This window comes from Astyanax mexicanus, chromosome 14, assembly GCF_023375975.1.
Source record: "Astyanax mexicanus isolate ESR-SI-001 chromosome 14, AstMex3_surface, whole genome shotgun sequence".
In the NCBI taxonomy this organism is placed as follows: domain Eukaryota; kingdom Metazoa; phylum Chordata; class Actinopteri; order Characiformes; family Acestrorhamphidae; genus Astyanax; species Astyanax mexicanus.
This window is the reverse complement of record NC_064421.1, coordinates 48,924,689-48,951,118: the sequence shown is the minus strand read 5'-3', so window position 1 is coordinate 48,951,118 and position 26,430 is coordinate 48,924,689. Positions and strand designations below refer to the sequence as shown.

The 26,430-nt window shown below is 43.5% G+C and overlaps 1 protein-coding gene across 1 annotated transcript; it reads left to right on the top strand.

The window, feature by feature from the left end:
• Nucleotides 1-1,465: 1,465 nt before the first annotated feature.
• On the top strand, nucleotides 1,466-25,861 carry disp2 (dispatched homolog 2 (Drosophila)). Its single transcript, XM_007237193.3, has 8 exons — nucleotides 1,466-1,737; nucleotides 18,216-18,602; nucleotides 18,715-18,744; nucleotides 19,225-19,348; nucleotides 19,785-19,912; nucleotides 20,022-20,128; nucleotides 20,947-21,044; nucleotides 21,170-25,861. Exons 1-8 carry the CDS (start codon nucleotides 1,652-1,654, stop codon nucleotides 24,647-24,649), a joined length of 4,440 nt encoding a protein of 1,479 aa, XP_007237255.3. The 5' UTR covers nucleotides 1,466-1,651; the 3' UTR covers nucleotides 24,650-25,861.
• Nucleotides 25,862-26,430: the final 569 nt, after the last annotated feature.

Here is a 26,430-nt window from a genome sequence, read left to right as displayed (position 1 = left end):
AATATAAACCTATAAATAGCAAAATCAGAGAAACTGATTCAGAAAGTGCTCTCTTCCTTTTTTAAAGAGCTGTTTATCCCACTTTCTCCGTAATTTACAAAGCCAATCACCCAACCCACACAACACGCTATCACTTTATTACTGTAAAGGAGCAATAAAGATAAGAACGTTTAATAAACTGACTGAAATATGATTATCTCCACTAATTTAACATCTGTGTAAGCAGTGGTGCTGAAGTTGTGTATGTAGAACTGCACGAGGGTGGAGGTGGAGGTAAAATCAGGCACGTCTGCATGAAATGGTTCCATTAAATCCCCCTCAGGAATAGCGCTGTGAGTTAAGTAAACCTGTTCAGCAGCAGCTCTGTGTGCATTAAAGCTACTATTCATCAGTGCAGCTGATTCTGCAGGGAGTTCCTGAGATAAGAGCTTTGATTTGTTCTTCAAAGCATCATCTGGAACAAACGCAATAAACCATAAGCTGCTTAAAGTTTACAGATATACAGTAAAGGATTGTAAGGATTGTAACAGTAAAAAATAAATGTAATAAAAATAAATTATGTAATTTATATATCAGTTGTTTCTAGTTGTTTTTGTCTTTAATTTAAGTTATTATTAGCGACTATATTAAATAATAGATTATGGAAAAGCCTGGAAAAATAAAACGGGGAAAATGCACAAAGAATGAGTTGTTGTTGTAAAGGGAGGTCAAACTTACGAAAAAAGCTCAAATTTGAAAAAGGCTAAAAAAATAGTAGGAGTTGTTTGGGTGAAGCACTTGGTGATGTATGGGTTTAGGGGCGGGGCAGGAGAAGAGCTGATTGGATGTGCTGCAGCAGCAGCAGTGTGATAGCTGTAGCAAAGGCGCAGATGATTGGACGTCAACAAAGGGGTTGATTAACTTATTTGCATATTGTGATGTATCTGCATCCCGATGTACACAGAAACTTCATATAACCTATAGCACATTTGAACCTGTGGGGGGTAGAAGGCAGAAAAAAAGAAAAACGTTTAAAAGCGTTTTTAAAGATTTTTAAATGTTTATAAAGATTTAAAGCAAGTCTTAAAGCAGGTATGTTTTGTTTTATTTTTACTTCACATTTAAGCAATTAATATAAAAATATGGTTCATGGTTTTAGTGGCTCTTTAATTTGACATATTAAATTATTGTGTATATACAGTGTGTGTGTGTTTTGGGAGGTATTTATGTGTATTTAACAGTAGAGTATTTATCTGTTCAGTGTTTGTGCTGTTTGTGTATGTGTGTGTGTAGTGTGTGTGTGTGTGTGTATGTGTGTGTGTGTGTATAGTGTGTGTGTACAGTGTGTGTGTGTGTATGATAAAGCACTGCGGAAAGGTAGAGTGGTGTATATCAGCATCACAGAACAGCGACCCTCCCGCTCCTCCACAGCATCCGCGTTCAGCACGGCTCCACCAATCACAGGCTGAGCGCACACGCGCGCGCGCGCACACGCACAAACACACACGTTACCGTTCAGCCTTCCGCTTCGACCTGGAGACCGCGAGCATCATGCTAGGCACCGCGAGCGCGCGCTCGGTGCGGTTCCCGTGCTGAGGTGTCGGTCGCGCGCGTGTTTCTGAGCTCGAGCTCCGCGGAGCCGCCGGAGGAGGAGCGGCGGCCCGCCGTCATCATGGATCCGCTTTCCGCCCTCCCGGAGCCAGATGATGCTGAAATAACAGGCGGCGGCGCGGCGGCAGCGGAGGGACCCGCTCAGAGGTAACGATCAGCACCGTGATCCTAACGTCACCTTTACAACCGCACACCATTACACCCCCAACACCATCATCATACAAAACACCACCATCACACTCCACATCATCACACACCACAATACCCAACACCATCATTACACCCAACACCATCATACCCAACACCACCATCATACCCAACACCATCATCGTACTCAACACTATCATCATACCCAACACCACCATCATACCCAACACCATCCCACCAAACACTACCACACTCCACACAACACAATACCCGACACCATCATCATACCCAACACCATCATTACACCCAACACTATTATACCCAACACCATCATCATACCCAACAACATCATCATACCCAACACCCTCATCATACCCAACACCACCATCATACCTAACACCACCATCACACTCCACATCATCACACTCCACACACCACAATACGCAACACCATCATTACACCCAACACCATCATACCCAACACCATCATACCCAACACCGCCATTCCACTCCACACTATCACTTTACACACACCATCACACCGAACACTACCAACACACTACACACAACACAATACCCGACACCATCATCATACCCAACACCATCATTACACCCAACACTATTATACCCAACACCATCATCATACCCAACAACATCATCATACCCAACACCCTCATCATACCCAACACCACCATCATACCTAACACCACCATCACACTCCACATCATCACACTCCACACACCACAATACGCAACACCATCATTACACCCAACACCATCATTACACCCAACACCATCATACCCAACACCGCCATTCCACTCCACACTATCACTTTACACACACCATCACACCGAACACTACCAACACACTACACACACACACATCATACCCAACTCCACCATACCCAACACCACCACACTCTTTTTGAACTGCTGAGTAGCATCAAATGAAAGGTATGAAAAAAAAAGTATGAAATGGTGAAATCCTCCTCCGAATCCTAAAGGGGTTAATCGTATTTAATGGCATTTATTTAACACTTTCTGTAAGTTGGTACCTTGTCCGTTGTTCTGACGTCTTGAATCTGATGCCTGATGTTTTTTTCACTGTTTCATGCAGTGGTTTGGGCAAAAATATAATTTACACAAAAATACAGTATTTTTGGATTGTCACTTTTTGCACTGTACCTAAAATTAGGTAATGGTATAGCCATTTCTGGCCAAGAGGGACCCTTTTTTACTGGGTCCATGATACACAAAGCCAAACCTGGAGAGCCACAATTTGCACCATTAATAGTATTTTTACTAATTTAATTTATACAGGGAGCATGCATTTTACAGTGTGCATTTTGCATTGTTTATAAAACCTTAAAAAAATCTAATCAAGAGAATCACAGCATGTCTGTGCTCCAAAGCTTGCTTCTTTAGTTTTGCACTGTGCTAATGTAACTAACTACTGTAATGATGGAAGCTTGTGGTAAGGTCCCTGAAATAATGTGGTTATTTCTATGAGCGGGAGGTCGCAGGTTCGAACCCCGCTCATGCAGCTTTGCCATCAAGGTGCCGGCACTGAGAGGGAGCACAATTGGCCCTGCTTCCTCTGGGTGTGTACAGTAGATGGCGCTCTCTCCCCACATCACTCCTAGGGTGATGTCTGCAGCACAGGGCGTCTGTGAGCTGATGTCTCAGAATAGAGTCGCTGACCTTTCCTCGGCAATGCTGCATCAGCAGCAGTTAAAAAAGAGGCGGAGTCTGAATTCACATGTATCAGAGGAGGCGTGTGCTGGTCTATACCCTCCTGGTGTGTTGGGGCATCACTAGTGATAGGGGGAGTCCTAATGAGTGGGTTGGGTAATTGGCCGTGTAAATTGGGGAGAAAATGGGTGAAAAAAAAGGTGAGGTTATTCTTTTTAAATAGCATTTATTTGACTCTTTCTGTGAGTTCGTACCTCGTTCATCGTTCGTACCTGTTGACCGTAGTGAACAGTCTTACTCCAGTCAGCTGAGCTGCAGCGTCTCTGTGATAGTGATAAACGATGTGAAGTGATCGGGGAGTGAAGAAGAAGTGGTGAGCAGATGGTGAGAGGACGTCTCTCTCGCTCTGGTGGACGAGCTCCAGCTGAAGCTGCTATGACTCATGTCTGATCAGGACTCTCTCGAGCTTGCGCCGGCTCTTCAGCTCAGGCTTTTGATTCGTTAATCAGAGGGTTTTGTGCTGCACTATTATCTGCTGTTGTTTATGTTGCTTAAAATGGGCACAAGAGAAACCGTCTCCAGCTCCCGCAGGAGAGCCGCGGTGAACACGAGCCGAGTTCACGAGGGCTGTCACATCTGGTGCTGTTAGCTCCTCTGTTTCTCACGCACCCAGCTCTGACAGAGGTTCTCAGTCTAACAACTACATTACCCAGAACGCACCACCCGCTGACACGCACACACCCAGTCACACGTCACCTCACCTGCTCCAACCAGGAAGCCCCGAATATTAGTCTGGCACTATTTAAGGACACCTCTCACACACTTCTGTGCCGGGTATTGTTGGATTTTCCTCATTACTAAGCGTTACTCTCTATTGTCTCTGTTATCTTCGTGTATGACCTTGTTTTGTTTTTTCTCGACGCCGATTTTTGGATTATCTCTGATTGTGGATATTTTTGTGTATGACCTGGACTGTTTCACGTTTTTTGATTTTGGATTACCTCTGATGTTGGTCTGCTTGTGTTTGAACTCTGGACTGTATCTCACTCATGGTATGGTTATCCCTACGTTGCTTCTGTTTACCGGTGCTCTAACTTTGTTTGTACGACTACCCTTTTTTCTACCTGCTATTTTAATAAACAACCCGTTTTACTGCATCTGCGAGTGTCTGTATTCTGTGCACACCATGACAGAATACCCGGCCTCTCTCGATCAGACAGCAGATGCGGATATGCTAAGATCAGGGTTGTTTAATCAAGGCAGATTGCTCGGTCAGCACCAGCAAACACTCGCCGGTGTGACCCACGCTGTTACTGAGTTAGCTAGCCAGCAAGCTAACCAGCAGCAGCAGCTCTCTAGCATTCTCGAGCACCTCAAGGGCTTAGCTGTAGCTAACGCTAGCCCTGTAGCTAACACTAGCACCATTAGCTCTCCTGTCTCCGGCTTTCAGGTGTGCAAGCCGGAGTATTTTGATGGTTCCCCGGAGAAATGCAGCGGATTTCTCTTACAATGCTCCGTATTTTTTAGTAACGCTTCTCCCGCCTCAGACAAAGCTAAGATCGGCTTTATTATTTCGAGGCTGTCTGGTAAAGCACTCGACTGGGCTACGGCGGTTTGGGACACCATTTCTGAAACCAGCTATTCGGAGTTTTTGACTTTGTTTCGAGCAGTTTTTGATCACTCACGCTACGGACAATCCTCTGGAGAGCTTCTACTGGCGTTAAAACAAGGTCAAAAAACTGTTACTTCATATGCCATGGAGTTTCGCACTCTGGCAGCTGGCAGTGGCTGGAACAACGCTGCACTCATCTCTGTGTTCAAGAATGGACTTAACCCTGAAGTTTTGAAGGAGTTAGCATGCAAGGATGAATCCCTTACCTTGGATCAGCTGATTTCCCTCTCCATTCGGTTAGACCAGCTGCTCTCTCGCCAAACCAAGACCAACCTCCACGTACAACCCACTCCAGCAGAGCTATCTCACGCTTCATCAGACTCCACAGTGGAACCCATGGATGTTCAAAAGTCCAGATTATCTCCAGCGGAACGCCAACGCCGCATTCGGTTCCATCTTTGTCTCTACTGTGGAGAGGCTGGGCATCGCAAAGCTGCATGTGGTCTCCTGACCCGATCCGTGAAGGCTCCAGCCCTGGGAAAGCGCGTGGGGGGCTCTCCACGCGCTAACGTGGTACGTAATTCTATCTCTAATCACAAAGCTAAATGTTTTACGTTACCCGTTATTATCTCTTCACCCACTGGTATGTTCTGTGTCCCAGCGCTTGTAGATTCCGGGTCGGAGGGGAACTTCATCAGTTGGGACCTGGTCAAGGAACATGGCATCCCTACCCGTGACCTGCGCCGTCCCATTTCTATTCACGCGGTGGATGGGAAAACTGTACGCTCCAAGGCTATCACTCGTCAGACACTTCCCGTCGCTCTTCAAGCCAGCGCTCTGCATCACGAGGAACTGCCCCTGTTTGTGCTTCCCTGCTCTGAACACCCGGTGATTTTGGGCATGCCATGGCTCAAGTTTCATGATCCTGTGGTTTCCTGGACTGATGGTGATATTACGGTTTGGTCTCCCTCTTGTTATGAACATTGTTTAGCTCTTAATGAGTTAGCTTTACAGTCTACCTCGGTAGAAAGTCCTGACGCAGTAGATACTCCTGTTATCCCCTCTGAATACTCTGATTTTCTTGATGTCTTTAGCAAAGCCAATGCCACTAAATTGCCTCCACACCGTCCTTATGACTGTGCTATAGATCTAGTGGAGGGAGCTACGCTGCCCAAAGCTAGAGTCTATCCCCTCACCCTCGATGAAGAGAAGGCTATGGCAGACTATGTTGAGGAGGCACTCGCTCAGGGTTTCATCCGCCCGTCTAAATCTCCGGTTGGTTCAGGGTTCTTCTTTGTCAAGAAGAAAGACGGGGGGTTGAGACCCTGTATAGACTACCGTGGGCTTAATGACATAACTAAGAAATTTGCGTATCCGTTACCCCTCATACCCAGCGCTCTCGAGCAACTTCGTGAAGCTTCCTTTTTTACGAAATTAGACTTACGCAGCGCGTATAATTTAATTCGTATCCGTGAGGGTGACGAGTGGAAGACTGCCTTTACCACTACTAATGGGCACTACGAATATTTAGTGATGAGTTTCGGTCTCGCTAACGCCCCGGCAGTCTTCCAGTCATTCATGAATGACATATTTAGGGATATGATTGGGAAATACGTCGTCCTATTTATAGACGACATTCTGATTTATTCAGCTGATTTTGAGTCTCACGTGATCCACGTACGTTCCGTTCTCCAACGCTTACTGGAGAATAGCCTTTATGCCAAAGCAGAGAAATGCGAATTTCACCGTCAACAAGTCTCCTTTCTCGGCTATGTTATTAGCTCCCAAGGCGTCCTGATGGACGACACCAAAGTTTCAGCTGTCACTGACTGGCCCGTTCCGCAGTCTATTAAGGATCTCCAGCGCTTTTTAGGTTTTGCAAATTTCTATAGGCGATTTATCCGCAATTTCAGTGGTATAGCTGCCCCTCTTACTGCTCTGACCAAGAAAGCCACTAAGATCCTGAATTGGTCCCCCGAAGCTGAGCAAGCTTTTAATAAGCTTAAAGCTGCATTTGTGTCCGCGCCTATACTAGCTCACCCTAAGCCCGAACTCCCGTTCGTTGTCGAGGTCGACGCTTCTGATACTGGGGTAGGGGCTGTTTTGTCACAGCGTAGTGGGTTTCCGCCTAAAATGCATCCCATAGCCTTCTTTTCACGAAAAATGTCTCCTGCGGAGCGCAACTACGGCATAGGGGATAGAGAGCTTCTTGCTGTCAAACTGGCTCTCGAAGAATGGCGTCACTGGCTGGAGGGGGCCGCGCACCCATTTACTGTTATCACTGATCACAAGAATCTCGAGTATTTACGCTCTGCCAAACGTCTTAATCCTCGCCAAGCTCGTTGGTCATTATTTTTCTCTAGATTCGATTTCTCTATTTCGTTTCGCCCTGGCAACCGTAACACTAAGGCAGACGCGCTATCCCGAGTCTATACTGCTCCGGATAGCGCATCTCAGTCTTCCGAACCTGAACGCATTCTTCCTCCGGCCGTCAAAATTGCAGCTATTCGCTGGGAATTAGATGATCTCATTCAACAGAGTGTAGCGCACTCACCACCTCCTGAGGGGTGTCCCTCTCACAAAACTTTCGTTCCTGAACAATTCAGAGATCGTCTTATTAGCTGGGCTCACTCTGCTCTCACCTCGGGCCATCCCGGCGTTACGCGCACTCTGCAGCTAGTATCAGCTCGCTATTGGTGGGAAACCATGCGAGCTGACATACACGCTTTCGTCTCCTCCTGTTCCGTTTGTGCTCAATGCAAAACCCCAAAAACCCTTCCAGCCGGTAAGCTTGTTCCTCTACCTGTACCAGAAAGACCCTGGTCTCACATAGCTGTAGATTTCGTCACCGATTTACCTGTCTCCGAGGGTTACACCACAGTACTCACTGTTGTGGATAGATTTTCCAGGGGGGTTAAGTTTATTCCTTTCTCTGCCCTGCCCACTGCACTTCAAACTGCACAAGCCATTTACACACACGTGTTTAGACATTATGGTATTCCAGAGGATATTCTCTCTGATCGGGGCCCTCAGTTTACTTCCAGGGTTTGGAAAGCATTTTTTGAACATTTGGGTGTTCATGTTAGTTTAACCTCAGGGTTCCATCCCACTAGTAACGGTCAATGTGAACGTGTTAATCAAGAATTAGGCAAGTTTCTCCGTCTGTACTGTTATAAGCACCCCTCTGACTGGTCTCAGTTCCTTATATGGGCTGAGATTGCGCAGAATTCTCTCACTAACTCCACTTCTGGTCTCACACCGTTTCAGTGCGTTCTGGGTTACCAACCTCCGTTAGCTCCGTGGACAGCCGTGTCCTCTGAGGTTCCTGCGGTGGACGACTGGATGAAGCGGAGCGAGCAGGTGTGGGAGGAAACTCACCAGCAGGTTTCGGAGGCGTTACGCAAATACAAGGAGCAGTCCGACAGACACCGAGGCAGTACCCCCCAGTATCAACCCGGGGATCGAGTGTGGTTGTCCACCCGGGACTTGAGGTTTGAGGGGGAGTGCAGGAAACTTCTGCCTAAGTATATTGGGCCTTTCAAGGTTTTGTCTCAAATTAACGAAGTTACTTATAAGATTGAACTTCCAGCCCAGTATAGAGTCCATAATTCATTCCATGTATCTCTCCTGAAACCTCTTGTCCCAGGTCCACTCGCAGAGGGTCTTCCGGATGACGTACCGCCCGCGGCTGTGGAGGGGGAGGCTTCATCCACCTACGCGGTGAAAGAGGTGCTGGATTCTCGCAGGCGCGGCGGTGGGCTCCAGTATCTCATTGAGTGGGAGGGCTACGGCCCCGAGGAGCGCTCTTGGGTTGCTGCCAGTGATGTGCTGGATCCGGCTCTTTTGGCTGAATTTCATGCTAGTCATCCGGGCAAACCTGCTCCTAGACCCCGTGGGCGTCCCAAGCGCTCACTTTCCTCGTCGGTTCCGGTTCATCGGGGTTCCCAGCTCCGCAACCCCCGCCTGTCCGGCACCTCTGTGGCTACTCCTGTTCCTCCCGCCGGTACTCCCTGTCCGTCGGGTGGTCGTCGTCGTGGTCGTCCTCGTTCCGTTCCCGTTCCGACTCCCTCGGGGGGAGGTACTGTCACATCTGGTGCTGTTAGCTCCTCTGTTTCTCACGCACCCAGCTCTGACAGAGGTTCTCAGTCTAACAACTACATTACCCAGAACGCACCACCCGCTGACACGCACACACCCAGTCACACGTCACCTCACCTGCTCCAACCAGGAAGCCCCGAATATTAGTCTGGCACTATTTAAGGACACCTCTCACACACTTCTGTGCCGGGTATTGTTGGATTTTCCTCATTACTAAGCGTTACTCTCTATTGTCTCTGTTATCTTCGTGTATGACCTTGTTTTGTTTTTTCTCGACGCCGATTTTTGGATTATCTCTGATTGTGGATATTTTTGTGTATGACCTGGACTGTTTCACGTTTTTTGATTTTGGATTACCTCTGATGTTGGTCTGCTTGTGTTTGAACTCTGGACTGTATCTCACTCATGGTATGGTTATCCCTACGTTGCTTCTGTTTACCGGTGCTCTAACTTTGTTTGTACGACTACCCTTTTTTCTACCTGCTATTTTAATAAACAACCCGTTTTACTGCATCTGCGAGTGTCTGTATTCTGTGCACACCATGACAAGGGCGCTTAACTGGAGATCTGAATTGATCCAAATGAGGATGAAGAATTACTCATGTCCAACAGCGACGCAATCACGTTTAATCGTGGAAAATTTATGTCCATTAGAACACGTGTTTCACTGCTTGAGTCCACGTGAAATATTACTTTTAAAACTACAAACTCCAGAAATCTCAACCTGAATCTGACACCTTGTTTTTTCTTCTGTTTCACGCAGTGATTTGAGCAAAAATCTCATTAACAGAAATATACAGTAAATTTGGATTGGAACAAACATTTTATCATTGTAGTTAACATTAGTTTAACGTTTTAATGTAATGGTTTAATGTAACTAACTACTGTAGTGATGGAAGCTTATTCTCCTATGGAACGAACCTCTGCTGTCTACAAATTCACCCTCTTGATGCTTCTATTAACATCAGGCAATAATAAGGCACAGAAATATATTTCTGTAAATGAACTGACATCAATCCAGGGCTGCTAACTCACACACATTAACTGCAAAATGCAATTAGCTCTACACTCTCATGCACCGTTTCTAAATCTCACACATTTTAATGATCTTACTTTTCCCTCAAAAACAACCTATGGATGAGTCTAAATATTGATAGATTTTACTTCACCTGAAGCTCTGGCCTTCACAATAGTGCATTTTTTCTCAAACAGTGGTCTGATGTTGAATTTTCTATCCAGGAATTACTAACTTCATTTTAGAAATCCAGCTATAACTCAGGACAATCTGTGAAAAAAAAGAAAAAAAGAATGGTCTGTGAATATGTTTATAATCACAATATAGTAAATTAACAAATCAAGCTGTTTTTTTTTTATTGGACTGTGCACACGCATTACGCACTTTTTGGACATAGAGCTAAAATTATATTAGATTAGAGGAAAGTCATTCAGACATCATTTTGTTTGCATTGTTGGTCTTTTAATCTTTTGGAGTACTGTTCTTAATGAGCATTTTTATTAAATAAAAGGTCTGTGCTTCTTCAGTGTTGCAATGTTAATTAACATTATTTTGAACAGATTTCGCTCATTCGTACGTCCTGAAAATGTTTTTAAAAAGCTCAGTTTTAGTGCTCTACTTACTAAAAAAAATGTGGGGTTTAAATTGTGCTCGGGCCCGGGGATCAGTGACAGTTTATGGAAATGGTTGGACTTGGGCAGTAAGTGTGCAGAGTCGGGATGGATCAGACTGGATTTTTTGGGCCTGATCTAAGCTCCAGATTAACTGGAGTACCCCCTTGCAGAAGGCAGAGTGAGTAATATCTCTTTTCCACCAATAAAGTGCTGGTGCCGGAATCGGTGCCGGTTCCTGTGAACCTGTAAATCTTTTAAGAACCGGCACATGTTTCCACTGCTTCAAGGAGTCACTCACTACATATGTAAATGTGGGCGTGTTGTAAACAACTTTGTGCAACTGTGACACTTGAATGCACTTTGGTCGCTCGTATCACAGATTCGCTGGTTCCAGACCAGCAAGATTACGGAACCAAAAGACTTTTCTGGCCGAGAGCCTGTGATTCTGCAGTAAAAAAGCACAGAACCAATTGGGAACTTGGGACCAGCATCAACACTGGTGGAAAAGTGCCTGTATGGGACCAAAATCAACCCAGTGGCTTAAGCTAATGTTTGATCTTAATTTATCTCATTCCACTTCGATATCGGGATGTCTGAGAGTGATATTGCATGTAGCATAATATATTTTTGTCTATATTGTGCACCTCTCCTTTTTTTTTCGTTTGGTTTCCTAAAGAAATTTTTTATCCATTAATTTAGACCAGAAGAAACTCATGCCCTTACTACTACTACTGCTGCTCCGTATAGAAGAACCGGATCTGTACTCGCTCATGCATAGATAAACCTGGCCTGCATTTTTTTAACTACTTAAGGTGTGCTTTTCCCATCGTTATGATAGCAAAGACACAATGAGACTCCTAAATCAATTAATCTAATTCCACTTTGGTATCAGGATGTCTGAGAGTCATAGTGAATTATTTCTTCTTTTCTTTCTGTTTTTCTTTCGTTTGGTTTCCTAAAGAACCTTTTTTATCCATTAATTTAGACCAGAAGAAACTCATGCCCTTACTACTGCTGCTGCTCCGTATAGAAGAACCGGATCTGTGGATCTGAACTCGGTCATGCAGAGATAAACCAGGCCTGCAGCCGGGCCTCAGTCCAGTGAACCGTGCTTTAATACAGCAGCCCTGGTGGTTCTGATTCTGCCGGCTTCACTGCAGGCGTTGCTCAGGTTTTGTAGCTCAGTGCTGCTGTGGGCTGAGGGGTGTTCTCCACTACTGTCTCCTTGTAGCCGTGCTGCAGGGGCGTGTGTATAAATATATATAAATATATATTCTGCAGGGCTGCTGGATTTACCACCACCGAACATCAAGCCTCCTCGCTGCTGTCAGCTCAGCCCAGAGCAGAAATCATCCTCACGCTGCCCGAGGCACCTGAGAGGAAGCGCTGGAGCGCAATGCACTCTGGGACATTTCTTTCCTGTGTCCTTCAGTAACTCAGTGCTGGGATGGTTTATGCAGAGGGAGCTTTAGTGTAGCAGTAGAGCTGGAGTAATAAATACAGTACAGGCCAAAAGTTTGGACACACCTTCTCTTTTTCAGTGCGTTTTCTTTATTTTCATGATTATTTACATTGTAGATTCTCACTGAAGCATCAAAACTATGAATGAACACATGTGGAGTTTTATGTACTTAATAAAAAAAAGGTGAAATAACTGAAAAAAACATGTTTTTTTCTATTCTAGTTTCTTCAAAATAAAAGTCCCCCTTTGCTCTGATTACTGCTTTGCACACTCTTGGCATCATTCTTTCAATGAGCTTCTTTAAGAGGTGGCCACCTGAAATGAAAAGTTTTCCAACAGTCTTGAAGGAAGGAAGGAGTTCCCAGAGGTGTTTATTAGCACTTGTTGCTCCTTTGCCTTCTTCACTCTGTGCTCCAGCTCACCCCAAACCATCTGGATTGGGTTCAGGTCCGGTGACTGTGGAGGTTCAGCTCATTTTTTATTAAGTACATAAAACTCCACATGTGTTCATTCATAGTTTTGATGCTTCAGTGAGAATCTACAATGTAAATAATCATGAAAATAAAATAAAGAAAACGCAGTGAATAAGAGAAGGCGTGTCCAAACTTTTGGCCTGTACTGTACATCAGCACTAGTGCAGAAACACTACAGCACTGAAGACTAAAGACCAAAATATATAAAATACTTCCTCCAGTGTAGGAGTGATGGACGGGGAGCTACCGGGCTTCTGCTGTTCAGAGTTTAGTGTTCAGCCTCATTAAACATACCACATCGGCTAATTAGCAATTAGCATGTAATAACCTTGGAGTGTCAGAATAGGGAAAATGCTAATCTCCACAAAGTTGTGTATCAGAGAGATTTACTCTAAAGACCATGCACAGCTCTGGAAAAAAGTAAGACACCACTTAACAATGATACGTTTCTTAGATTCTAGAATATATATTTGCTAAAATTCTGTATTTAAATAAAGTTCGTAAGGTCACTTATTGACTTTTACCTCATCTCTGTTCTTCAGTAGAATTCTTTATACCACCAGCAGATTTGGTTACTTTTCAATGTGTATCTTTTACGTTTTTTATTTGAGTCCATACTTTACAGACAGTCCCTTATCTCTTACTCTTTGTCACTCGTTTAGCGATTCTGGCTGTTTTCATTATCTGTACCATGTACTGGGAGAAATGGAGAGATTTGGGGAAAGTTTATGTGCTGCCACTATGGTCGGGAGATTGCTGGTTCAAATCCCAGTCATGCAGCTTGTCATTGGTTTTGCTCTCTCTGGGTGGGTACAGTACAGTAGATGGCGCTCTCTCTTTCCCCTCATCACTCCTAGGGTGATGTGGATCAGCACAAGGCTGCGTCTGTGAGCTGATGTATCAGAACCGAGTCGCTGCACTTTCCTCCGAGCGTTAGCGCTGTGATGCTACTCGTTAATGCTACAACATCAGCAGCAGCTCAAAAAGAGGCGGAGTCTGACTTCACATTTATCAGAGGAGGCGTGTTCCAGTCTTCTTAACCCTCCTGGTGTTAAAGGAGCATCACTAGGGGGAGGAGTCCTAATGAGTGGGTTGGGTAATTGGCTCCGTAAATTGGGATAAATTTGGGATAAAATTAAACTTTAATATTAGCCTAACTTAAGTGCGTATAGTCTGGGCTTTTTATTCATTGCTTTACAATTATTTTTTTTATTTTAATTGTAAAAATGTAACCTTACAAAAACGTATCCTTATCCACCTCTCCGTTCACCCTCTCTCTCTCTTTTCCTCCTCTCTCCTTCACTTTTTTATCATCCCTGACTCCCTCCTGCATCCCTCGTTTTACATTTAAAGCCTAACCCTCTGCAGGGATTGTAATTGCTATTTCATGATGTTTTTGCAGGATAGAAATGTACATTATCTTTGTTCAGAAAGAGACAGAACACGTTTTTGCTTTCAGGTTGACGTATTACATCAGAACAGATTTGTCTATCAGTTAACACGGTGCACTTTTACCCGTTATTATACAGTATTGATGTGATATATTTTATTCATGTGGAAATTTCCAACACCTTCTGAATTGAATAAAATATTTTTTTATAGTATTAAATTATTTAAAAAGTTAGTAAAGCCGTAAAGCCCTGTAATATAGAGTTTGTAGTGACTTTGTTCAGTACAGCAGCGTTAGTAGTGATAGCCTGAAGGATGGGTGACTCAGTGGGTTCAGTATATGATGCTGGAGTGTAATATAGTATAAAGGCCAGTGAAATTTCCTCCAGGCTGATTATTCAGATGGAGCAGTGGGGTCTGACTCACAGGCAGGGCGACATGCCTCAGAAAATAGGTAAACGTTAGCTCTGGAGGAGAACAGAAGATGAAAAATGTATTGCAGCCGACAAAAACGATTTTTTTTCAGACGCTTTTCAGAGATTTAATGGACTGCAAAGAGCGAAGTTCCCTTCCTTCAGACTACTTAAATTATGTTGGCAAAGATCTACAGTGGTATAAAAAAGTTTTTTGTGAGCACCACTGATAATTGTCCAAATTCTTCTTTATAAATCATTGGTTGTTCAGATCAGCAATTTCAGTTAAATCTACAGGGGTTGTAGAATGAAACTGAAACACCTGTCATCATTTTAGTGTGGGATTTTAGGTTTCATGGCTAAATTGGAGCAGCCTGGTGTTCAATCTTCATTAATTACACATTGCACCAGTAAGAGCAGAGTGTGAAGGTTCAATTAGCAGAGTAAGAGCACAGTTCTGCTCTAAATATTACAATGCACACAACATTATGGGAGACATACCAGAGTTCAAAAGAGGACAAATTGTTGGTGCACGTCTTGCTGGAGCATCTGTGACCAAGACAGCAAGTCTTTGTGATGCATCAAGAGCCACGGTATCCAGGGTAACGTCAGCATACCACCAAGAAGGACCAACCACATCCAACAGGATTAACTGTGGACGCTGTAAGAGGAAGCTGTCTGAAAGGGATGTTCGGGTGCTAACCCGCAAAAGGAGGATCTACTTGGCCCAAATTTATGCACTTTTAGTAATTTATTGCACACTTTCTGTAAATCCTATAAATTCATTTCACTTCTCAAACATCACTGTGTTCATCTGATATATGATATAATTAACTGAAATTGCTGATCTCAACAACAATGATTTATTAAGGAATATCATGAATATTATCAGGGGTGCCCAAACTTTTTCATAGCACTGTACCATATTTATTACTGTAATATAGGGGTGGGAATCTTTTACTATCTCACGATTCGATTCGATTCCGATTTTGGGGGCCACGATTCGATTCAAAATCGATTTTTGATTCAAAACGATTTGATTTATAAAAATTTATTGAAAACTTATTGAAAAAAAAGCCTCCAAAATATACACTGGTCCTGGAGAAGGTAATGTGTTACAAAAACAATAAAATGTGCAGGAATGTGGGTCTTCAGTGACAGAGGAATCACTGGGATATCACAATGACGTTAATGAACAATAAATAAATAATAAATAACACTGCTTTATTATAAGGCTACTAGCGGTGGTGTGTAGGTGACGCTGCTGGGCTGATGTGATGATAGCAGTGGAGCGCTAAAGTTCAGGAGCAGCTGCTGATTAACTAGTTAATTTTAGGCCGTTGTATTTCTTCAGAAAGGGGGCAGGAGGTGGAGAAATTAATTCATATTGTCCATTCCTTAATTCCTCTGTGATGGGGAGCTGAAATTAGCTCTGATTAGCTTATTGTTATTTTTCCGTTCCGCCTTAAATGCTGCAGCCCGCTGCCACCTGTAGCGTTATTTAAGGTGGAACTGGAAAGTTAGCTAGTTAGCTAGCTAACAGTTACTGAAACTAACTACTAGCGATCTTTTTTATGCTTGTTATGAAGCATTCTGCCATAAAACATTAAAACTACACGTTAATCTAAGGTAATATAGTGCTTGTTCTGCCATCTTACCGGTGATTCTCATACACCTACGCTCTGTGTGGGTCTGACGGTAAGTTCAAACTGCAGCGGCCACGGTCGCTTTGGGCAGTGGGAGGCGGAGCGAAAAACGCTTCGTGCCGCTGCAGTGTGAACTTACCGTGAGGGGTAGGGCCAAGGGAAGAAATGGGATTGGACCTTAGAATCGATTTTGGGACATTTTAAATCGATTCTGAATCGTAGTAAATGAGAATCAAGATTCTTATGTGAATCGATTTTTTGGCACACCTCTACTGTAATACATTTCTATTCTCTGCATTTTCTCTCATCATATTTAACCTGAGCTTGTATTTTCTCACCAGTCTGACGCATCGCTGCAGTCGCTGCTCAGTCTCGGCTGTGTAAACCGCCCAACACAACAAAATCACTGCAGAGCTGTCAAATCACATCAAGCCTGGAATCTCTCTCATGACCAAAGTGCCCTTTAGTAAGACCTGAAGTGCAGACTGGAAATAGTGATGAAACAGCAGCGTGTTGCTCCGAGAGCGGGGGGAAGACGTGCTGCCAGATGGCTGTTAAGAGTATTTGCAGACCCTGATTAAGAGTAAACAGCAGGAACATGAGGTGTTACTGCCTCAGCACAGAACATACACCCAATATCTGTCACGCCCTCGCTCTGTTTCCCTGTGTTTCTCCATTTCTCAGTGTGTTCCCCAGTAATTTTCCAGTCACGTGTGTGTAATTTGTAGCTCCGCCCCTCATTACCTGTTTCCCCAGGTGTGTGCTTCCTGTATGTAAATATAGTCCCCTTATGTCTGTGTTTCTTCTTCAGTCTTTGCACCTTCCCATGTTGTTTGTCGTACCTCGTTTGCTCTAGTTTATATCCGCGTTCCCTAGTTCTTTTCCATGTGTTTTTCACCATTCTTTTCCTTGTTTATATCTAGTTTATTTCCCTTCTTCTCCTTAGTTACTTTCTGTCTAGTTTAGTTCCTTGTTGTTTTTACTGTTTGTTTAAAAGCTGTTGTTTGACTAATACTTAAATTCTGTAATTTAGAATATTTAGATTCTTTAAAATGTTCTTTAGAGAATAGAAACTCTAGAAAAAGGAAAAAGCCAAACAATGAATGTGTTCCAATGAGAACATGCATTAGCAAAATGAGAGAATAACTAATGTTCATTAAAGCAGATTGAATATAAGTTTTGGCAAAAACTTGGATTATTGTGGGGAAGCCAAGTACGTGAGTGTTTAGGAGTTCAGGAGGAGTTCCCAGCATGCTCAGCGGTTGTCCTGTCTCTTTAGTTGGGGTAAATTGGGGAGGATATGTACATTTTTTGTGTGTGTTAGTTGTGTGGGTATAAATTTGTTGAGTTTTGAGAGCAGCTGAAGAGAGAATTGCTGCCCACTGCTGAATGTTTTTGTGTGGGAGTTTGGCTCACTCAGCCTCATTACTTCCCTCCCCAGTGACACTACTAATATTAAACACTATTAATTTATCTCAATATCAGAAAAAGAAAAATAGCGATGGGCGGAAACGTTCACATTAGAAGCCCTTACTATGTGTGTGTTATAACATTAATTATTAATTAATTAATTTTTAAGGCATTTACAACCTAATTAGTAATCATTAATAAACAAATTGTCAACCATGTATACACCCTTTATAAAGGTAGTCTTATTTTAAAGTGGTATCAGTCTTTCTTTTGTTGTTTACAAACTTTTTTGTTTGTTTTAATTATTATTTTTTTTTTCTTCTTCTTTTTTCACTCTTCCCCATTATTTTGTTCCTGTTACGCTTTTTATATCTCTATTTCTTACTTTTTCGTCTCACAAAAAAAACACCTAAATTTGGATTTAGTTTTGAATAAAATAGATTTAAATTTACACATTACTAAAAACTGTAATTTTTAAATATATATATATATTTTTTCAACAGAGAATCGTACAGTTTAGAAACACACAGAAAATATTGCAGTGTAATTTTGCATTTGGATTGTATCATTAAAGAATTTCAAGGACAAATATATATATATATAATAAATAAATAAAAATTACAAAAAATACATTTCTGTTTCTTTTTCTCTTCCAGTGAGATCCCGAAGGTGTCTCTGTGTCCCCCGGACAGTGAGGACGCAGAGTCCCCCACCTATCACCCCACTATAGAGGGAGATCAGGTAAACAGTGTGTCCAGATCAGCGTCCTCGTCTCACCTGTACGACCCGGTGTCTCAGAGCCGCGTCTACCCGTCCCCTCAGCTGCAGAGATGCCCGTGCTGCGGACACCACCACCAGATCCACCGCAACGCCTGCCTGAACCACAGCAACCCTCCGTCCCACCCCGACGCCGTCCAGACGCTCCACAGGTGCAGTCCCTTCCACCAGCCCACCTGTCACAACACCCTGCAGTGCCCCTGGCTGCAGGGGTCACGAGACGCAGGAAACTACAAACCTGTTCAGCATCACGTGGTGACAGTCAGGTCCGAACCTTCTCCAACCTCCTCCTTACCATCTTCTGATTGACTGTGAATCTGATTGTGAATTAGTAAGGTGTGAAAAATCATTTTTATTTATAAATAATTTCTTTTGCAGGACTGAGAGACTCCACCGGATCCCCAAAAGGTGGGAAACAACATTCTGTATCTTAAAGTTCTTGTATCGTATTTTACGCACTAAAAGGCGCATTGTATGCGACACTAGTAAGGAACAGGGCAGGGGTGTCGCCATGTTTTCCTTCTAATTCAGCAGGATGACGAGACCTGTAAAGCTAAGATAAGTTAAGTCAACAAAACTTCTTAAAAAACAGAAAGAAACTTTTAAAGTGGGCGAGTAAAACATTTCTGTTTATTTACAGTAAGCTAAGATTCCAGATTATCACTAAGGCTGGGTGCAGCAGCATTAGCATTAGAGGCTAACTGCAACTGCCAACCACCCAACAAGGTGATATAAGCTAGCGGTACATCCCAAGTAGCTTGTTTTATCATGGTTAACATGAATGACAAAAGAGCCGTTCAGGTTTTATCGGTATGATTAATATTATGATAGTGTGTTTTTACTGTAACAGTACTTAATTTAGAAAGATTTCTCCAATGTGTTTCTCAGTTACTCGCAGGTTATAGTGGAATACCCGAAGACAGTACTGATCTCCTGTGTGGTGGTTCTCCTGGCGTTATCACTGGTGGGGATTTTGGTCGGCCCCTTGCCGGACTTCTCTGATCCTTTATTAGTAAGTCCTGATCTCACTGAAGCTCCTGTTCTCACTCACTGTTTGGAAACCGAGCGAGTGAGTGACATAGAAAGCATTTGATTGGTCGCTCTTTAATAGTGCTCAATAGACCAATCAGCTTTCTCCTTGGTCAGGATTTACAGTGTTTTTCTTTTTTTTCTCTTTTAATTAATCATAGACCAAATACTACCTGCACTATAATAAAACTAAACAATACACAATTATACGCTCATCTACATTAACATGTGTTGCAATTGGAACCAAAATAGACTTAAAAAAGTCTTCATTTCTTTCGGACACTAAATGTTCACGATGAATTGACCTAATAATTAATTCATCTTGCACTTGTTGTTTTATGTGCAGATTAATTTAAATCATTCTTCAAAGATCATTCACTCACCTTTACTCTGTGTGTGTGTGTGATGGTCTGTTTCAGGGGTTCGAGCCCCGTGGAACAGATATTAGTATCCGGATGGCAGCCTGGACCAAACTGCAGGAAAACACAGAGCCTGGGAAAATGCTGTCTTTCACTTCTCAGCAGTTTCCAGATAAGAGCATAACACAGTACTCTATATAAACTCCACATTCACTCACTACTATATTTAAATAAATACTACTGTAATAAAAATACATTTGTGTAATATTGTTCTTTTTTTTCTCCTGGTGTTAATAGAGGGGTCACCAGTATGACCAGCAGAGCTCAGCATCACTTCAAACATCCCACCAGGAGAATGCTGCACCGAGACTCTGCTGAAAACAGCTTCTTCTGCGATGGTTTAGGTAAGAGGAAACAAAAAAACTAAAAACCTCATACACAGGTTTTACACCTGTTTTTCTTTCTTGGGATGTGTTTAAAGGACCAATCAGTGTGTGAAATGACTACAGAAGTCCAATTTCCAAACACTAGATAACGTTTTTGCCCCTCCCACTTCTCCGCGTGGGTTGCCAGGTTGACACTGGTTGAGTGGCAAGCGACTTTGAGTCTTACTCTGTAGGTGATCAGTGAATATTTACAATTGCACTGTCCAAAATGCTGAAATATGGTCAGCAACCTTATTGAATCTCAGTGATTACCTGTTCAGCAGAAAATCAGTGTGCTGCAGCCATGAAAAGGGCTGAGCTGGCTGTTTGTGTGCTGTTGTCTATATCTGGCAACTCAGAGTGTGGAAATGGGGCTAAAAAGAGAATATCGTCGCCGTCCAATGAAACACACATATCTCCATTTTTGTCGATTTTTTGTTTACTACATAATTTAAATAGATAAACTGTTCCTTACACTGTGCCAAAATTTTTTGATTAACAGACCAATAGAAACTCTTCAAAATGACCTGAAATAAACTCTTTTTACATTGACTTCCATTGAAAGTTTAGAAGGTTTTTTCTCTCTCCTGTAAAGTTGCTGTTTTTCATTGGACAGCGACGATATGATGTATCATGTTGTTTCAGTTCAGTTTAGTAGCACACCAGTTCCTAGACTTTCCATCTCTCTTGTATACACACGCTATTGTAAAATATATTTCCAGTCTGATACATCAGTAAATGGACTGTAGAATGTAATAATTAATGGTGGCCTCTCTGCTCCATCTGTGATCCTGCAGGCGATCACTACGCCCAGCTGGTCTTCCGCTCGGGAAACTCTGCCAGTCTCTGGAGTCTGAAGGCCATTTACTCCATGTGTGAGATGGAACAGACTCAGGTAAACCAAAAGCGTTTTTCATGATTCAGAACAAATATATATTATCTAACGTACAAGATGTGTAGAATAGTGGAAATTTAAGACACTGTGCAACAAAACGTCCTTCTTTTTATGTATTGTTTCAGGTTCGCTCAGATGCACGCTTTGAAAAACTGTGTGAGGTCAAACCGAGGGATGCTGACTCTACGGGGGAATGCTGTCCGAGCTGGTCTCTGGGAAACTTCCTGGCACTTCTCAACAACGTCTCGTCCTGCTTCAGTCTCACAGCGCAGCAAGTTTCTGAGAGTCTGAACCTGCTCAGATACTGCGCTCCGTACTACCACCATGGAAGCCTGGTGGCTTCGTGTGCAGAAAGAAGCAAACATGGATCCTGTGCATCTGTTCCACACGACTGCAAACGCTCCGTCATCATCTTCCAGATTCTACACTACCTGGTGGATAAGGATTTTCTCGGCCCTCAGACTGTTGAGTACCAGGTTCCATCTTTAAAATACAGCGTCGTGTTTCTACCAGTGACAAAAGGAGATCAGTTAATGCAGATTTATTTGGAACATCTTGACGGGAAAGAGCTCACTCATAACACCACCACCATAACGGGGATGGACCTGGGGATTAAACAAAAGCTTTTCAAGTATTACCTCTCGAGAGACTCAGTCTACCCGATCCTTACCGTCCTCGCTCTACTGACTGCAATGGCCTTATACCTCAAATCCTTAATTTTGTCAGTTATGTCCCTGGCTGCGGTCACTTTATCACTTTTGACGTCGTATTTCTTCTATAAAGTCGCCTTCGGCGTGACTTTTTATCCGCTCCTCAATCTTTCAGCGATTCTGATCCTTCTGGGAAGCTGCTCCAATCAAGCCTTTACTTTTATTGACTCCTGGAAGTTACAAATGAGCCATAATCCTCCAGCTGCACTAGAAAAGAGAATGCACCGGGTCCTGCAGGAAATGGGGTACCTGATATTGGTGTCCGGCCTGACCTCTAGCGTCACGTTCTACTCAGGCTACATAAGCAGTATCACAGTGGTGAGGTGCTTCGCTGTGTACCTTGGTACCGCTTCTTTAATCAATACGCTGCTCGCTCTGGTTTGGCTCCCCTGTACGGTTGTGTTGCAAGAGCGCTACGCAGGAAAGACGTCAACTTTTTCTAACAAGCCATCATGGACGCCATGCTGTTCTAAAAAAATTCCTGGGGGATTCTGGCACACGAGTTCCAGGAAGCGGTGCCTTTTTAAAATGGGACAGAAAATTCGCAGTCTCAAGCGAGGTCTTACCGATACATCGAATTTACTTTTCCTGAAATTCCTTCCCTGTGGCGTAGTGAAGTTTCGGTACATATGGGTCTGCTGGTTTGCGGTGCTGGCTGCGGGAGGAATTTACATATCCTGTGTTGATCCAGGAATGAAATTACCGTCCTCGGAGAGTCGAGCAGCTCAACTGTTCCGCTCCAGCCATCCTTTCGAGAGGTACGATGCAGAATACCGCCACCAGTTCATGTTTGAGCGAATGAAACAAGGAGAGGATGAACCCATGACCTTGACTCTGATTTGGGGAGTCGTACCGAAAGACGACGGCGATCATTTCAATCCAAGAAGCAACGGCTCCTTCGCCTTGGATCCGGAATTCAACATGACCAGTTATGAAGCTCAAAAATGGTTGCAGGACTTGTGTGGAAAGATCAGAAACCAGAGCTTTTATGCAGAGCCGTCGGCCGAACACGTGGGTGAAGCAGTGAAGGACAACAGCTGCTTTGTGGTCGACTTGATTCGCTGGGTGTCTCTCCGCCGCTGCTCTGAGGATGTGAGCGAGGATGCTTTCAGCTTCTGCTGCAACAACATCTCTTTTCCCTACCCGCCTCACGTTTTTGAACAGTGCCTCAAAGTTATGGCGGCAGAGCAGCAAACAGAGGCTCAATCGCCCAGGACTGGAGGTCTTCGGTTTGATTCGCACGGTCAAATCGCTGCCCTAGTTGTAGTGTTCAAGACTAACCAGCGTTACAGCTTCAGTTTCAACACGACCTCACATTTCTACAATCAGATTGCGTCTTGGTTTGATACAGAGATTGCTGGAGCTCCAACAGGACTCAAGAAAGGCTGGTTTGTGAGCAAATTAGCGCTGTATGACCTCCAGCAGTGCCTGAGCAGGGAAACCTTAGAGGTCGCAGGCCTTTCAGTAGCACTTACGTTTTCCTTGCTTCTGCTTACCACGTGGAATATCCTTCTGAGCCTTTACGTCACGGTTGCGGTGGGGGGAAGTGTTTTTGCAACCATTGGCCTGCTTGTGCTTCTGGAATGGCAGTTAAATAGCGTGGAAGCCCTGTTTATTTCGGCTGCTGCGGGAATGTCTGTTGACTTTGCAACCAATTACTGCATTTCCTACTGTCTGGCTCCACACAACGACAGACTGGGCAGAGTAGCACATTCCTTAAAGAGAATGGGTTGTCCTGTAGCCATAGGGGCTGGAGCTTATTTTTGCGTGGGCATTATCATGCTACCAGCGACTGCTTTGCTTTTCCGTAAGCTGGGGATTTTTCTACTTCTTGTGAAGTGCGTGGCTTGCGGATTTGCCACTTTCTTCTTTCAATCGCTCTGCTGCTTCTTTGGTCCTCAGAAGAACTGTGGGAGAATAATTCTACCCTGTGCGACAGAGAGAGCCACGGAAAATACACTGCCTTCATGTTCAGCCGCAGAACCCGGAGCTGCCAATCCTTCCGCTAACGGAACGTTCGGCTGCGGCTCAGGATCCGGATGCAGAAAGAGCTTCAGTAAGGAAGGCGGCGGAGGGTTCCTCTGCCCGAATCAACAGCGTCACCGGCAGCAGCAGGCAGGGGTGAAGAGGGAGCCGGAGCAGTACGAGCTTCAGCCGCTAGCCTGTCATCTGAGTGACAGCTTTGAGAATAGCACTTGCACCAGCAAGCTGTCCAACAGACCTTCTGTGCTTTCGGATGACATAGAGTTCTGTGGTCTCAGTCCAAAGCGCGATTATGACAGGATTAGCATGGAAGCTGACAGTGAGGAGATGGGAAGCAAGAACCCTCCCCCAGCACTGCAAACCTCCTCCCCGTACAAGAGGAGCGTCCTGCGAGCTCAGAGTGATCTAGTGAAGGAGAGGCTTCTGTGCAAGAAATGTCGCGGCCAATCTGTTGCCGGAATGAAGCTCTGGAACGCTTCCATATCGTCATCTTCCAGCATGGAAGATATCACAGGAACCGAGGCGAAGAGCATCGTCAACAGAAGGTCACTGTCTATGGACGAAGCCACGGCGTGTCATCCACATAAACGACTTCTTTCGTGTCAGTCTCAAAGCTCTTTCGAGGGACTCGAGGATTCTAACGAGACGTGCTTGAGTGACATTGAGCCCAACGTCTCGGTCCCTCCGTCCGTCGCGACGGAGAGCGACGGCGAGCCACGACCCGGCCACCTTAACGGCAAGAGAGACACTCTGCGTCTGTCCTTGAGAGAAACTGTTTACGACAATAACTCTCCAGGTTCTGGAAGGGGACGGACGAGCCAAAGCGACCTACCGGTGATCATTCCGAACAGTAAGCCAGACATGCCAGACGTCTGGCTGAAGAGGGACGGCCGAGGCGAGGACAGCAGCTGACGGAAAAGCGTTCAGCGAGACTGTTCTCAGCATGTTCAATTCTCAAGCTGTGGTGAACTTGTACAGAGCATCTGATAAATTGTAAAAGTATATAAACATATATATATATACATATATTTAACTGAACTCGACTGTAAACGCATACAGCACACTACACTACAGAGATCTATGCCTAAATCTGCTACCTGCCTGCAGGTGATTACAGATCTATAAACACACTACAGTATAGATCACACATTTCTGTGCAATCCTTTACATTTATTTCACAAAACAAAAAACAAAAAAAAAGCTCCACAGGCGACACCGATGTCACTGCATGTCTTTCTGTGTGAGCACCGCTATACTACAGTATGGGTGTGAGGTATGAGAGGTATGAGCCTGTCCCTTGTGGCCTTGTGTTTCTGTTTTCTAACTAAAACTAAAATTGTATTTTAGAACTTCTCAAAGCATTACGGTGCCTGTACCTGAACACAACAACACAACAACAAGGCCAGAGCGGCTCACCGGAGCCTTGTAGTTTTAAACACAAAAGAAAATAAAAAAAGTCCTTGAGTGTTTTTATTTTAGATGGTTTAGATGGTTTGTAGCTTTTGCTCATGATTTCCCACAGTCGTATCAGATTGTTATGACCACCTTTCTTGTTTCTACACTCTTCTACGCTGTTAATTTGATCAGCTTCACTTATTATATAGGAGCATTTTGTAGATCTATAACTTTATTATCTGTATAACCTTTCTTACTGTTCCTCAGGCCCCACAGGACTCCAGCCATAGTCTCATGTTCTCAAGAAGCTGTCTACAGAATACACACTGTTGTCTGTATACATTATTTCTGGTTGGTGGATATTCTCAGTCAAGAAGTGATAATCAGGTGTTCAAAAACTTCAGCAGCACTGCTGTATCTGATCCACTCAGACCAGCACAATATACAGCTCTGTATAAAATGAAGAGAGCACTTCAGTTTCTGAATCAGTTTCTCTGATTTTGCTATTTATAGGTTTATGTTTGAGTAAAATGAACATTGTTGTTTTATTCTATAAACTACAGACAACATTTCTCCCAAATTCCAAATAAAAATATTCTCATTTAGAGCATTTATTTACAGAAAATGAGAAATGACTGAAATAACAAAAAAGATGCAGAACTTTCAGACCTCAAATAATGCAAAGAAAACAAGTTCATATTCATAAAGTTTTAAGAGTTCAGAAATAATCAATATTTGGTGGAAAACCCCTGTTTTTTATCACAGTTTTTTTCATGCATCTCGGCATCATGTTCTCCTCCACCAGTCTTACACACTGCTTTTGGATAACTTTATGCTGCTTTACTCCTGGTGCAAAAATTTATTCAAGCAGTTCAGTTTGGTGGTTTGATGGTTTGTGATCATCCATCTTCCTCTTGATTATATTCCAGAGGTTTTCAATTTGGTAAAATCAAAGAAACTCATCATTTTTAAATGCTCTCTTAATTTTTTCCAGAGCCGTACATTAATATACCAACACTATGCGAGTAGTAATAGTACTGGTTTTCTATCCTGTGGGTTCTGAGTATTGAGGAACAGGGTAAAAGGAGGATAATTAAGTAAATAGAGAAACAGATACAGAACTACAGTCTATAGTAAAACTACTGTATAACCAAAAAAATTGATCTGATTTAAACAACAGCGGGTTTAGAAACAATGAGCTGGTCAATATATTTTGAGATGCCACTCTAAACCCTTAAACCACCCTGTACATTGTTTTAATTTTTTTATAATTTATAATTTATTTTTTTTTATTGCTC